The following is a 14,064-nucleotide window of genomic DNA, read 5'->3' on the forward strand; positions in this document are numbered from 1 at the left end:
AAAGCAATGTGTGCATTGAATTATGCCTCCTTTACCATATACTCCATTATGGGTAGATGTGGAAAGTGAGTTTTGTCGCCTTTTCCATTTCATGAATATTTGACATTCCTGTGAAAACCTAAAAGGTTTTTCTAATCCAATCTTCAGGAACACGTGTAAATTATTAGCTTCCGTCATGTCACACTCTCCCACAGACTTGAGTTTCTTTCTGGGTTCTACGTTTTGGCATAACCATTACGTACAAATTGAAACCAGACCTATTTGTTGGTAAACGTGGAGGACCAGAGGGCATATTTGGGTTAATCACTCTTAGGCCTATCATCCACTTTCTGAAACAGATTTATAAGTTTACAGAACATCATTTTTCAAGGATATACTCGCTACAAATCCATTGCTTCTTCACCTACTCCAACACTACACAATACACACAATACTCTTGCTGACCTTTTAGGCACAAATCCAAAGTCTTCCACAAGTCATTCGCTCTTACAATGTATTTGTATTGATAGACCTAAATTGAGTACTGAATTGGCATTGAAAAGGGATCTCTCCATCACTTTACCCATATCAACTTGGAAACAGATTTGGATCAAAATTAGGAAATCCTCCCAAGCTGCAAACACAACGCATACACTTTTTTACATATACAATAGACTTTTGCTGACCCCGGTATTCTTACATAAGATTAACCCGGACATTTCAGATACTTGTTGGACTTGTTTAACACAACAAGCTGATTTGAAACACTTACTATTCACATGATCCTTCATTTCTACTTTTTCATTCCAACATACCTTACTCTATTTCACATGTATTTTTAGGAAGTGTGTCTAATGAATAGGTAAATGTTTAATTGAATTTGAAAATACTTGACTTGTTATTAGCCATTGCCTTTCAGCAAATTACTTGGAATTGGGAAAGCTCTATGCAATTATCATCTAGAGCATGGTGGTAAGCAGTCTGCCACAATCATCGACTGGGCACTGCTTATATGCACCCATTTTCACTTGTTTTAAAATTAAAACACCTTTCGACACCAGTTACACAGCCCCTTGATAACCCTTCAAACTCGTCATTTGCCCCTCCACCCAGCACTCAAGAAGTTCTTCAACATTCCTAACTTCCCACTCCTGACCATATTATTTATCTACTATGCACCTTTTGTTATATATGTCATTAATTATGCTATGGTTATAATCAGATAATATCAATTGTGTACATCCCCCCCTTTTTCTTTCTTTCTTCCTCCCCATTACTCAATTACTTTTGGTTATTCTAATGTATTATTAATTATTTCTTGATTGTATAACATTTCTCATAATAAACGTATTCTTTAAAACATAAAGAAAGGGGTAAACAACCACAACTGCTTTCATATTAAGTCCAAAGCTAGCTGGCATATTAATGTAGGGCCAGGAGGAAGGAAGGAGCTGCGTCTCTGCTGAAGGAGTGTGCGTTTTTCTTTGTGAGGTGGGTAAGAGTGTGATTGAAAATGTAAGCATGGGACTGTGACCTAGGTTCAGTATGTGGATAACATTCTCACATAAAAGCTGCTGTTTCATCAGAGGTTCTTCACAAGGGCCTTTCCACTGACTGAAGGTGGGATGTGCATCATTTTACTGGTGGGAAATAGTCAACAAGCACAACTTCCATTCAAGAAAAATCCAAAACAAGCCTAGCTTATAATCAATGTCTTTTGTCTTAGAATGAAAGAATAATTCCTGAGCTAACTTAAAAGTATTCATGCCTATTATCTTTGCATTGCATATATGGAAGACAGAATTGACTTAGTGATTGAGTTTGCTTTGCATTTTTCAGGTGTAAACTAGTCCCTTTTCAATGTCAATGGAGGTGTGAGTAAATACTCCATCAACAGAAAGACGGCGAGACAAAAATACTCTTACAGTCTGATCCTTGATTATGGCGTCGTGAGCGAAAGAAGCCAATGGCTGCAGGACACTGACCCAAAATCACTTTCATCTTGAGGGTGCAAGTGTTGTTATACACTAAACCTAAAACGGTGCGCTTTGCTATTACCTGACTGATAAACTCTATTTGTGCTTGTGTGTAATAAAATGCATGGGTGCAGATAAGGCTGTCTATACACCTGTTCCCCAGATTTAACATGTGCCTGGCGGAGTGTAGCCAGAGTAGCCATCATAGTGTAAAGGGATGCACCTACACCTGCTCCTGCGACTGCTCTGGTGGGACCTGCCCATCCTGTTTTTTTCTTCCCCACTGTTTTGATTTCCATGGAATCCATAATTTTAATAGGGGTAACAATGAAACTGGCTTAAGGCATATTAAGCAAAATGTACTCTTTAAATATGTGTATTGAGTTTTGGAGCATGAGGATCTACAGAACACCTAATAAGGCCAGGTTTTGTTGCCCTTGTTGTGTACTCCCTCTCTTCCTAAAATGGATAAGACTATTTCATTAAAATTCTATGGGCCCGATTCACAAAAGTAATCTGAGATAAAATCCTAACTTTACGACTTTCGGTATCCACAAAAGGCATTTAGGAGTAGTAAAGTTAGGATTCCTAACTTTACTACTCCTACACTGAGACAAAATCTTAACTTTAAGACTTTCGGTATTCACAAAAGGCATTTAGGAACAGTAGAGTTAGGCATCCTAACTAACATCCTTTTCAGATCATTTGGAGGCCAATCTGTGGAATTAAAATTAATTATGCAAACCCTGAGTGCTCAACTTCATTTGGCTCTTAAGGAATTGTCTACAAATAATAGGTGTCGATTGCTGGGTGTTTTCATAATAAGACTCCATTTGAAAACTGCAAAGAAATATAATGTTCTGGTCACAAAACTAAAACAAACACATACATACGGACGATGCGAAAGTGAGGCACTCTATGAAGTCTTAAAAGGTTCACAGTTTGCTCCAATCACAGTGATAATTCTTCGACAGCCAGTTTTCCCTTTCTTTGTGAATCGCCATATAGAGCTTAAAAGTTTAGAACTTTGCGGTGAATTTCATAATTCACGTACTAGTGATTTAGAAAAAGTCAGAACGAGTGTGGTACAATTTTAATAAAGAATTTAAACTGTTTATTTTAATAGAAAACCCGCCTCCACATTAAATCTGTGCATAGGTAATTTTCTTTTAGCACCGTTATTATATGTTACAGTGGTTATGGAAGAAAGTGCTATCTCTCTTATCGAGACCAGACTGTCCTTGTGCTGTTGTATCACTTGTCATTGGAGGAGGGCACTGAAGATAACCATACTCCCGGATAGGAATGCGTAACTAACTTTAATACTTGGCCCTCCATTGCTTTTGAAAAAAGCTTTATCGTTGCAAAAGTCCTCGCTGCAGCAGGAGACAGGATATTTGAGTCCAATCTGGGCAGCATATGATGGCTTACACTCTTCAACGCAGTCACTGATGACGCTTGGCTGCCCTCTGAATGGGTAACCTGGAAGACAATGAGAATGTTGTGATGAATTCTGTTTCGCATCAAAACATCTTCTATTAATGGCGCTGGCATCACGTGTCCTAGTTTGATCACTTCTAAGGGACTGCCGCAGGGTTGTGGGTTAATCAGCTGTGGTGCAGTCAACGTGATACTGCTAATAGAAGACGATGACGGACAACTGTGAACTGCCACTGCACCCTGTCCCCTGTCCTTGCCCATAACCCATCCCCTCTCCTGTCACTGCTCGCCTTCCAGATCCACCCTGCACCCCTGTCTCTTCATCCTACGGTCAATGGGTCCTTTCTTACCACTCTGTCCCTCTGGCTTTCCTCACCACTCTATCTCTCTGGCTCCCAACCCTACATTTCTCTGCCACTCCACCTCTCTCTGTGCATCTCCCTTCCGCACAAAACCTACATTCTTCTTCTCTCCCCCCTAAAATGACAGCCCTTCCATGCCCACCATCAGTGCTACAGTGCTGGATGCACAGTTGTTGAGCCCATCAGTCAAATACGCCCAAGCTGCAGACGTGTCTGTGATCTTGCAATCCACAAGCCTCCGGATGTGCCATTTTTTAAAATGTATATTTTAATTCATAGATAAATCACCTGCGATAAAAGAAGTTGGCTCTTGGCATCTGCAGGAGATTTCAGGAAAACATCAAAAATTCAATTTTTGTACCATTAACACTCTCAAGTAAAAAGGCAATAGGTCTCGCCCAAGCGAGAGATGTTGGTTTTTGCCAAGGTCTTTTAGCCATGCTGTAGAGCAGTGTGGCTGCTATGCACCATGACTAAAAGCAGCGGTGGCCGGCACGGACCAGAGGTGAGGGGCAGGAGGGGGGAGGATGCGGGGGAAGTGGGTACACGCCCAGGCTCCCCTGTGATTGGTCTGAGTGCCGTGTTTCAGTGCTCAGATGCTGAAAACACAGAGCTCAGAGGCTGACTGGAGGCCTGGGCATGTTCTCCACGTAGGCTGCGATACAGCTTGCATGGGGAACATGCCAAGTGAGAAAGACTGTTTTGGGCTGTTTTGATAATAACATGGGTTATTACCATTTTATTTTCTCTTTGCTTCACTGCAAAAAAGCAGTTGGGTGATGCTCTGCCGCTTTAGCAGAGGAGCCACCACTGACAAAAAGTAATAAAGAAAGCTATAAAAGTTATTTTAAAAAGTTCTGCTATGATGTGAAAAGATAAAAGAAGCATGTATAAGGTTTTTTTGGCATTACATTTAGCCATGGTGCTCTAAAACACCCTGGATTTTCCATTGATTGTTTTCAGTTTGAAAACTCATTATGTCTCATCTGGAAACCTTTCCACCACCCTGACACGTCCCCTAGAGGGCACTCTGCAGGCTGTGTGAACTCTCACTGATTTCTCAAATAAATCACCCTGGGGGTGCTGTTGTTTATTAATGATTAGCATCACCTCAAAGGTGCAAATAGAAATTGCAGAATGTTTTATGCAGTCATCAGCAGCCTCCAGCAGCATCAGCAAACACCTCTGGCAAGCTTTCATGTAAAACCAAATAAGTGGAATGTGTTGCTGTGAGTAAGTGTTGGGTTGTAAATCAAGACATGGGCCATAAGAAGGAATGTTTTTCCCCTGTGGTGGTTTCCCCTTCCTGGGAGATGTAAGCAATTCAGGGACTGTAAAAAACATGCGTAATTTAATAATCCGTGAATATATCCTTGCCCCCGTCTGCAGTTCTGTAGCTGACCGAAAAAGAACACATGACTCAGGGGGTCTACGGTGGACCCTACAATGTCCATCACCTGTTCACTATCACATGACGCATACAGAAAGCTATCTGAAAGTAAAATGAACATACAATCATCCTAAATGTGTATTTTTGTTAGTTTATTAGAGTAGGATAATTGAAACAATGGTGTGACTATAAGAACATACATCAGCCCTTGAGGTGTTAGGGGCATTTAGCTTAATGTTAATGACCATCTGTGAGATATACGACACTGAGGGGCCCCTCCGCACATTCTGCAAAGGGGGCCAAAACATAGTGCATTACAGCACTGGATGCAGGGCTTTGAGGCTGCCCAGGGAGGCAGGACAGGCTAAATGAGAAGGTTCTCTGAATTCTCAGCATCCTTGGTGAGAGGACTGGTGGGGGGCAGGAATGAATGAAAGATGCAGACTGGGTCCCGCACAATCAGGTACCCAATATCTGAACAAAAATGGGCAGAGCTGCGTAGAAGCAGAGCCCGCTTTGAACAGTGTTGTGGCAGAGGCAGAGCTCTGGGTGGAATGTGTACTGCATCAATAAATGACACAGACCTGAAGCTGCAGAACTACAATGGGTTCTGTGAGAGGCACCTCCTAGGACCTGGGAGACAGCATGGCCATACCTTCTGCAGGCAATCACCATTTTACGCTGCATACAATACCAACTAGTAGACTAGGTAGTGCGTGCTACCCATCTCTGCAAGGTGTTAAAATTGAAACATAAAACTGCCATATTACTACCCAATATTATGTTAGCATTATACAGCTAAATCATTCTATAAGCATACTGTATGTATACGCAATCAGTAAATGCGTTTGTTAGGTTGACAACTGTGCCACCATTTTAGTTCTCAAAGACACCATTTTGTATTATAACCGAAACTGTTACTTGCTCATTTACGAGAAATGGTCCTTGGTAAGTTTTGTTTCTCTAATGTTGAACCTTGCTCATTAACGCATGCCTTTTCTGTTACATTGAGGCCTTCTCCCATCTGTCTAGTGGGGAGATTAAGCCAGACAACCTTAAGCAGTAGATAGCTTGTACCAGGTTGAGGAATTGAAACTTCTGTTCTGTAGCCCCATTGTATTACGACAGCTACCAGTGTTTTTCCATAGTAGGCGGGTCTTTGTGGGCTCCACAACATACATAATGTAACTTTATGCTTACTAGAGTCATTCCCTCGTCAGCCATCATAGGAGGCTGGTCAGATTGGACTCCACTGCAGTGTACTTTGTGAATAAACTAGTTTACTTGTATTCTCTACTGCGTCATCGACTTTTTATTAGTGGAAGGCTAGACGAGGTCGAGAGTGACCCGGGTGGCCCTAATTGGGTCACTTCCTTCAAAGAAGTGCAGACACATAAGATACAAACAGGTTAGACAATGCAAAACCTCTACAAAACTCATTGATTGTACCAGGGTTGAACTGGCAGGCCTCCCCCACCATGACTAAAGGCTAGAAGGCATTGCCCTCGAAGAATCAGATCAGCTGCCACCGTCATCGTCTCCCCACAGCCTTGTTCTACGGGAAGTACACCCTATGGTACTATGGGCACACATTAGATGCCGCCCAAGGCGAGCAAAGCCTGGTACTCTCCTGAAAACAAAGAAAACATGCAGCACTCCTACTGGATGTTCAGGTTGTCGAGTTCGCTAAATGAAAAATAACACGACATGTCATGAGCAAGCAATAACAAAGTAAAACAGTCTGGTTTGCATTTAGAGTCTCCAAGGAAATACTTCTAAAAAGCCTGCTGTTCATTCTCCGATGCCAGGAGTCAGGCAACACAGGATGCAAGGCTAGCAGTAGACTGAAGTGTGACTGAATGTTTTCAGGATGAGCCAGCCATTAACTGTAAACCAAGCCCTACCAATTCCTGCCTGGGAGGGAGCCCTCTCTGGGGAAGGAAAGAAAGCCATCCAGATATGCTGGACTTGAATTGTCTGCCACTTTTCAGGGAATGGGGACACATGCTCGGTGCAAGAAAAGGGCAGAAGTGGATTGGGGGAAAAAAAGACACAAGACACGACAGAGAGATGAAACAGGGACGGTTATGGAGTGTTTGAAAACAAAAAATAGCAGCTCCAAAAATGAGAGCAGTGGAAGACCACAAGCACTTGATCCTTGCTCCTAGGAAGTGACAAACCCAAGAGACAGCATGACACACACGTGACAAATAGAAAAGAAGCAAATAAGAGCAATACTGCAGCTAACCAATGGTAAACTGTAAACAAAATGTCTTGAAGTGACAGTGCATGAGCTGTCTATGTGAGACCTAAAAATTGATGAAATCTGATGACGTTATGCAAACTACTAGAAAGTGACAACATTGATCACAGCCGCGGGATTAATTAACAAGTGGGAACCCATCTGTACTAAAAATATGTCTCCTTAAACTTCATAGCTGGGGACCAAATAATAAACAGAAAACTGGCCTCAGCAAAGTGAAGGATAATAAAGTTTAGTACCTCTGGATTTTAGGCATTTGCTAAGCAGGTGCCAGTCCATAAAGCCAATTATCGACAAGTTCAAACGTTACCAGTTATACTGTATTTTTATTGTATATAGGTATGTTTGAGATAGAACACATCTAGAGCCCATAAGCCCATTTTTGTTAGCGCAACAGCATCTCTAATATAAATTGCTTTGCACAGATTGTACTTGTGGGGTCAGAAACCGAGATGAGATGGTAATTTGATTTCTTGTTTAGCATGTTTCCCAGAAGCCGGCTCTTGAATCTCCGTACACACATTGAGCTTTTACTCTCCTCCTGTGATTGGTCACACAGTCCCTATTTTGTCTCACACATCTGAAATACATGAGCCCTCCAGGGACCAGTTTGCAGCATTGATAACCAATTGATTTACAGCTTTAGACTCCCTAGTGGGGGTGGTTTGACTCATCCCGTCTTAATGTTATGTTATGTTATGTTATGTTATTTATTCTTTTGTATAGCGCAACGGTTACTCAAAAAGAGTGTCCCGGCGCTTTTAGGTAAGGGGAACAGATTTCAGAATAACACAACACAGCTAAAAGAGGTTAAAAGATAAACAAAAAGAAAGCAAAACTACTGGCAGACCTATTGGGAAAACAGCCAGGTTTTGAGACCTCTTCTAAAATCAAGGAGAGTAGACGCCCCCCGCAAAGGGAGCGGTAGTGCATTCCACATCTGTGGGGCCAACAGACTGAAAGAGCGGCCCCCAAGGCGAGCCCTCTTCACACGCGGAACAGCCGCCAAAAGTAGAGATTCTGACCTCAACGAGCGAGTCGGATGGTAAAAGGTCAGTCTCTTTTGGAGATGTTTAGCTCCCACAGCATGGAGCGCTTTGTAGGCCAAGGTCAGAGCCTTAAAGGCAACCCGTTTGCGGATGGGTAGCCAGTGTAACGTCACCAACAACCCAGAGGCGCTGGCCCGTCTACTTAGGCCAAAGATGGCCCTGGCCGCCGCGTTCTGTGCAACTTGAAGCCTTTGTAGCAGATACTCTGGCAGGCCCAGGTAAAGAATGTTGGCATAATCCAACCTGGAGCCTATCAGAGCCTGCACCGTCAGCCTCCTGTGCTCCTCAGACAAGAGAGGCAAGAACCTCCGCAGCATTTTTAACAGGCCGAAGCAAGTGCCGGTTACCCCCAAGATCTGGGCTTTCATCGTCAGCCCCTTGTCCATCTTAACCCCCAAGTTTTTAGCCATGGGAGAAGAGCCGGACGGAGGGAACATGTCGATGGGCCACCAGGCCTGCCAGCTAGGCTCCGTATCGCACCCGAAGAAGAGTACCTCCGATTTGTCAGAATTGCACTTGAGGCTGTTCAGTTGGAACCATGCGAACACAGCCCCAAGGCAATTCTGGATACTCTCCCCGTCAAAGTCAGCCCCTCTCTCGCAAGAGAAGAGGAGCTGGGTGTCGTCGGCATACGACACGATCCGGGCACCAAATGACTCCGCCACCGCCGCCAAAGGGGTCATAAAGATGTTAAAAAGGGTCGGGCTCAATATAGAGCCCTGAGGGACCCCGACTCCCAGAGGCGGCATTACGGCGGTGTCAGATGATGTCCAGATCGTTTGCCGGCGGCCGGCCAAAAAGGAAGAAAACCATTTGAGCACCGTCCCCCGCAGACCAATCTCAAAGAGTCTTGCGAGCAGGCCCTCATGGGGGACGGTGTCAAAAGCCGCCGACAAGTCCAACAACACCAGCATGACTTTGCCCCCGGTATCCAACACCCCTTTAATGGTTTCAGAAACCTCAAGGAGCGCGGTCTCGGTGCTGCGATGTGAACGGAAGCCCGACTGGGAGTCATGTAAGATCTCATGGGACTCCAGAAAATTGGAGAGCACCGACTGAACGTGCTTCTCCAGAATTTTTACAAGAGCCGGCAGCAACGAAATTGGCCTGTAATTGGCTGGGGCTTTCGGGTCAAGTCCCGGCTTTTTAAGCAACGGGATGACCATTGCCTGCTTCCATACTGGCGGCACCTCTCCCAGACTCAACGAGAGGTTGAGAAGAGGGTGCGCCAGCGGATTAACCACCTCCGCCAGTTTACCCAGGAGCTTAGCAGGGCAGGGGTCAAGCGGAGACCCAGATTTTAAATTGCCCATAAGCGCTAGAGAAGCTGAGGCTGGCAGAGATGGAAACTCAGCCAATAAGGCGCCCTGCGCAACTGGGGGAGGCGAGCCCGCCTCGGGCATCGGCAATGTAACCGGTTCACTCGATAGAAAGGAGTCCTGGATGAGTTTGATCTTGCCTGTAAAAAAACACGCAAGATCCGCCGCCCAAGATTCTACGGGCCCCTCTTCCGAAGCAGTAGTCCGAGGGGAGATGAATTCTCGAACGATGGTAAAGATCTCCTTACTGGAGTTCGAAGCTGCTTCGATTCTCCCCGCAAGATAGGCTTTCTTTTCGAGGCGGATGTCTCGGTGGTAAGCTTTAACCACAGCCTTGTAGGCAGACCTGTCCTTGCTGTCATAATGTGCCCGCCAGGCCCTTTCGGCTACCTTGCACTGCTGCCGCGTAGCCCACAGAGCAGGGGTAAACCAAGGGGCCGAGACCCGCTTAGATGTCGGGCGGGGGGGCGGGACAGGGGCCAGGTCATTCAGCCTCTCCGTCAGCCATTCTTGCAGGGACTCCAGGTCTCTCTCTAGCTCGCCAGACAGAGGGCAAGGATGCGTCGCAGCAGCCTGAGCCAGCATCTCAGGGGTCACCCTGCTAAATGCTCTAGAGGCTCGTCCCCGCTGCTGTGAGACAGGGTTAGGCGCCCTGACGTTGCCGCTGATTACAAATTTGGCCAGCCAGTGATCCGACCACAAGACCGGGAGAATCTCTTTCACCACTAAAGGAGAGGTCGAGAAGACCTGATCTAGAGTGTGCCCCTTGTCATGGGTCGGGCCCTGCAAATGCGGGGTGAGACCCAGCGGAGTCATAGCCTCCAAAAGCTTAATAGCGGCGGGGTCCGACGGATCATCCATCCGGATGTTAAAGTCCCCCGCCACTAAGCAGTGTTCTGCTCTCAGTGCTAGACCCACCAGCACCAAATCAAGGTCAGCAAAAAACGTCCCAAGCGGACCAGGGGGGCGGTAGACTAACAGTCCCTTTACTGATTGATGCGGCGCTAGCACAATTGAAAAAGCCAACGATTCCGAGCCGTGGATGTCCTCAGTGGGCAAGATAGTGCAGGACGTGCCCTTCTTTACCACCAATGCGACCCCGCCACCACTGCCCTTTGCTCTGTCCTTCCTGAAGATGTCAAAATCCGGCGGAATGGCCATAGCCACATCGGGATTAGAAGCTTCACCCCACCAAGTCTCCGTCAGCATTAGGCAGAGTGGCTTCTCTGTCTCGAGGAGCTCAAAGATGTGTTGCGCATGGCTGCGAGCTGATCTGGTGTTTAACAGCATGCAGGCATACTCTACACCAGCTATGTCAATAGGCGGGGCTGATGACAGAACCCGTGTCGGATGCCAGCCACAACCCGGACATCGCGACTTACCCCTATAGCGGCCCGGAAAGACAGTACAACAGCAGCTCTCCCTATGATTCAAGGAGCGCAGCTCCCTAGAAGAGTACCGCACCAAATGAGGGCCCAGATTACTCATTCTCGGTGAACAGAGCCCCGCCCGCCGCCAAGACGCCTCCGGGACGCTGACGGGCGCAGACGGGCAGGACTCTGGCAAGCGACGGCAAGCGACGGCGTCCTAGCTGCGCGTTCCCGCTGCGCGGGTAAGAGCGACTTTAAATAGGCGCCGAAGTGGAGGGAGGAGCGCCTGGACGCTCCAAGATGGCGCCCGCCCAAAAAAGCCTGGACCCAATCCAAGATGGCGCTGGTCGCCGATGACAAGACGATCCCCGGACCACCCACAGAACCCGGGCCCACCAAAACGGTGGTGAGTATTCCTCAAATTAAATGCAGGTGTGAGGGGGGGGAGAGCCCAGCCAGTGCACAGCAAATAAAACAAAAACAAGTGCCAAACGCGCGAAAACGCGCTAAACGCGCTAAAAAATGCACAAAGTAAAAGATTAAAATCTGCAGCCCTTACAAACCGCAGCACGGTAAAACGGGACCTTTCAAGGCTGACCGCCGATTAAAAGTGCCTTAAATAGGCGCCGAAGTGGAGGGAGGAGCGCCTGGACGCTCCAAGATGGCGCCCGCCCAAAAAAGCCTGGACCCAATCCAAGATGGCGCTGGTCGCCGATGACAAGACGATCCCCGGACCACCCACAGAACCCGGGCCCACCAAAACGGTGGTGAGTATTCCTCAAATTAAATGCAGGTGTGAGGGGGGGAGAGCCCAGCCAGTGCACAGCAAATAAAACAAAAACAAGTGCCAAACGCGCGAAAACGCGCTAAACGCGCTAAAAACTGCACAAAGTAAAAGATTAAAATCTGCAGCCCTTACAAACCGCAGCACGGTAAAACGGGACCTTTCAAGGCTGACCGCCGATTAAAAGTGCCTTAAATAGGCGCCGAAGTGGAGGGAGGAGCGCCTGGACGCTCCAAGATGGCGCCCGCCCAAAAAAGCCTGGACCCAATCCAAGATGGCGCTGGTCGCCGATGACAAGACGATCCCCGGACCACCCACAGAACCCGGGCCCACCAAAACGGTGGTGAGTATTTCTCAAATTAAATGCAGGTGTGAGGGGGGGGAGAGCCCAGCCAGTGCACAGCAAATAAAACAAAAACAAGTGCCAAACGCGCGAAAACGCGCTAAACGCGCTAAAAACTGCACAAAGTAAAAGATTAAAATCTGCAGCCCTTACAAACCGCAGCACGGTAAAACGGGACCTTTCAAGGCTGACCGCCGATTAAAAGTGCCTTAAATAGGCGCCGAAGTGGAGGGAGGAGCGCCTGGACGCTCCAAGATGGCGCCCGCCCAAAAAAGCCTGGACCCAATCCAAGATGGCGCTGGTCGCCGATGACAAGACGATCCCCGGACCACCCACAGAACCCGGGCCCACCAAAACGGTGGTGAGTATTCCTCAAATTAAATGCAGGTGTGAGGGGGGGGAGAGCCCAGCCAGTGCACAGCAAATAAAACAAAAACAAGTGCCAAACGCGCGAAAACGCGCTAAACGCGCTAAAAACTGCACAAAGTAAAAGATTAAAATCTGCAGCCCTTACAAACCGCAGCACGGTAAAACGGGACCTTTCAAGGCTGACCGCCGATTAAAAGTGCCTTAAATAGGCGCCGAAGTGGAGGGAGGAGCGCCTGGACGCTCCAAGATGGCGCCCGCCCAAAGAAGCCTGGACCCAATCCAAGATGGCGCTGGTCGCCGATGACAAGACGATCCCCGGACCACCCACAGAACCCGGGCCCACCAAAACGGTGGTGAGTATTCCTCAAATTAAATGCAGGTGTGGGGGGGGAGAGCCCAGCCAGTGCACAGCAAATAATCGAATCCTAGTCAACAGGATTCACATGTTGAGGCTAGTGTCTGCTTAATTGGCTTGGTTAGGAGGAGAGAAAGTGTTTAGATGGCTACATGGAATATTGTAGGGGCGGCTGGTAAATTATCTGGCCCCAAATGGGTAGGATGTATACACAATTTTAATTTTATATGTTGCCAGGAACTCTGGGACTTTATTAATGTCCTTTATAATGATTGCTTTACCTTCTTTTTCCCAGCCACTCCCCTCAAATTCTAGAAAGGCAAAGCGAGGTCTGGCTTAATTCATTTTTCATGATCTGGGTTGTATTGCCAGCTCTTGCGGTAGAGGCTCATCATACCTTTTGGGGGTCAAGCTAGTGTTCTCTAAATTGAATTGTGCTCTCCTTTTGAATCTCTATGACCCCCATGCATACACTGAGACATCGATTCAGTTGGTTGCATTACGGACCTTCTTAAATCATCTGAGAAAGGATTCCAATCCTTTTCTCCCAGTCGGTATTATGGGGGATTTTTTTCTGCACTTGTGTCAGTCAAACTGTGGGGCGGACAAGTCTAGAATACAAGAGTATGACGGTCTCTATATAAATTTTGAGCATACCTCTCAGGGAGAGATGTTGAATAAAATCATTTGTGATTTCAAGTTATCTTTTGACTGCATCAGTTCACGGGAAGAGAGGCAGCTACAATGATTAACTAGGTCATTCTCTCTGCATCTTTCAGCCACTAATAACTCTGGGCCAGATGTACGACCATTCACTTTTGCGAGTCACAAATTGCATCAAATTGCGACTCGGAATTTGCAACTCGCAAAAGGGAATGTACAACAGTGTCTCAGACACTGTTTGCGATTTCCAGTGGGGTTGCAAATTGCATGTGTCAATAATGTTCATGAGGCAAGCGCAATTTGCGATTCCATTGGGAATGGCTAGCACTCCCAGGGATGGTGGCCTGCTGGGGTCAGCACACCACCATGTCTGTGTCAATAAAGGAAAACGGGATGCATTCA

At 46.6% G+C, this 14,064-nt stretch overlaps 1 protein-coding gene across 1 annotated transcript in view; it reads right to left on the reverse strand.

The window, feature by feature from the left end:
• Nucleotides 1-3,033: 3,033 nt before the first annotated feature.
• LOC146830606 (ly6/PLAUR domain-containing protein 2-like) overlaps nt 3,034-14,064 on the reverse strand; it is a 30,597-nt gene continuing 19,566 nt past the window's right edge. The window contains exon 3 of the mRNA XM_085604058.1: nt 3,034-3,437. Coding sequence (XP_085460184.1) covers nt 3,217-3,437 — 221 coding nt within the window. The 3' untranslated portion in view covers nt 3,034-3,216. The remainder of the gene's footprint in view (nt 3,438-14,064) is intronic.

Source organism: Triturus cristatus, chromosome 5_1 (genome assembly GCF_964204655.1).
Source record: "Triturus cristatus chromosome 5_1, aTriCri1.1, whole genome shotgun sequence".
Taxonomy (NCBI): domain Eukaryota; kingdom Metazoa; phylum Chordata; class Amphibia; order Caudata; family Salamandridae; genus Triturus; species Triturus cristatus.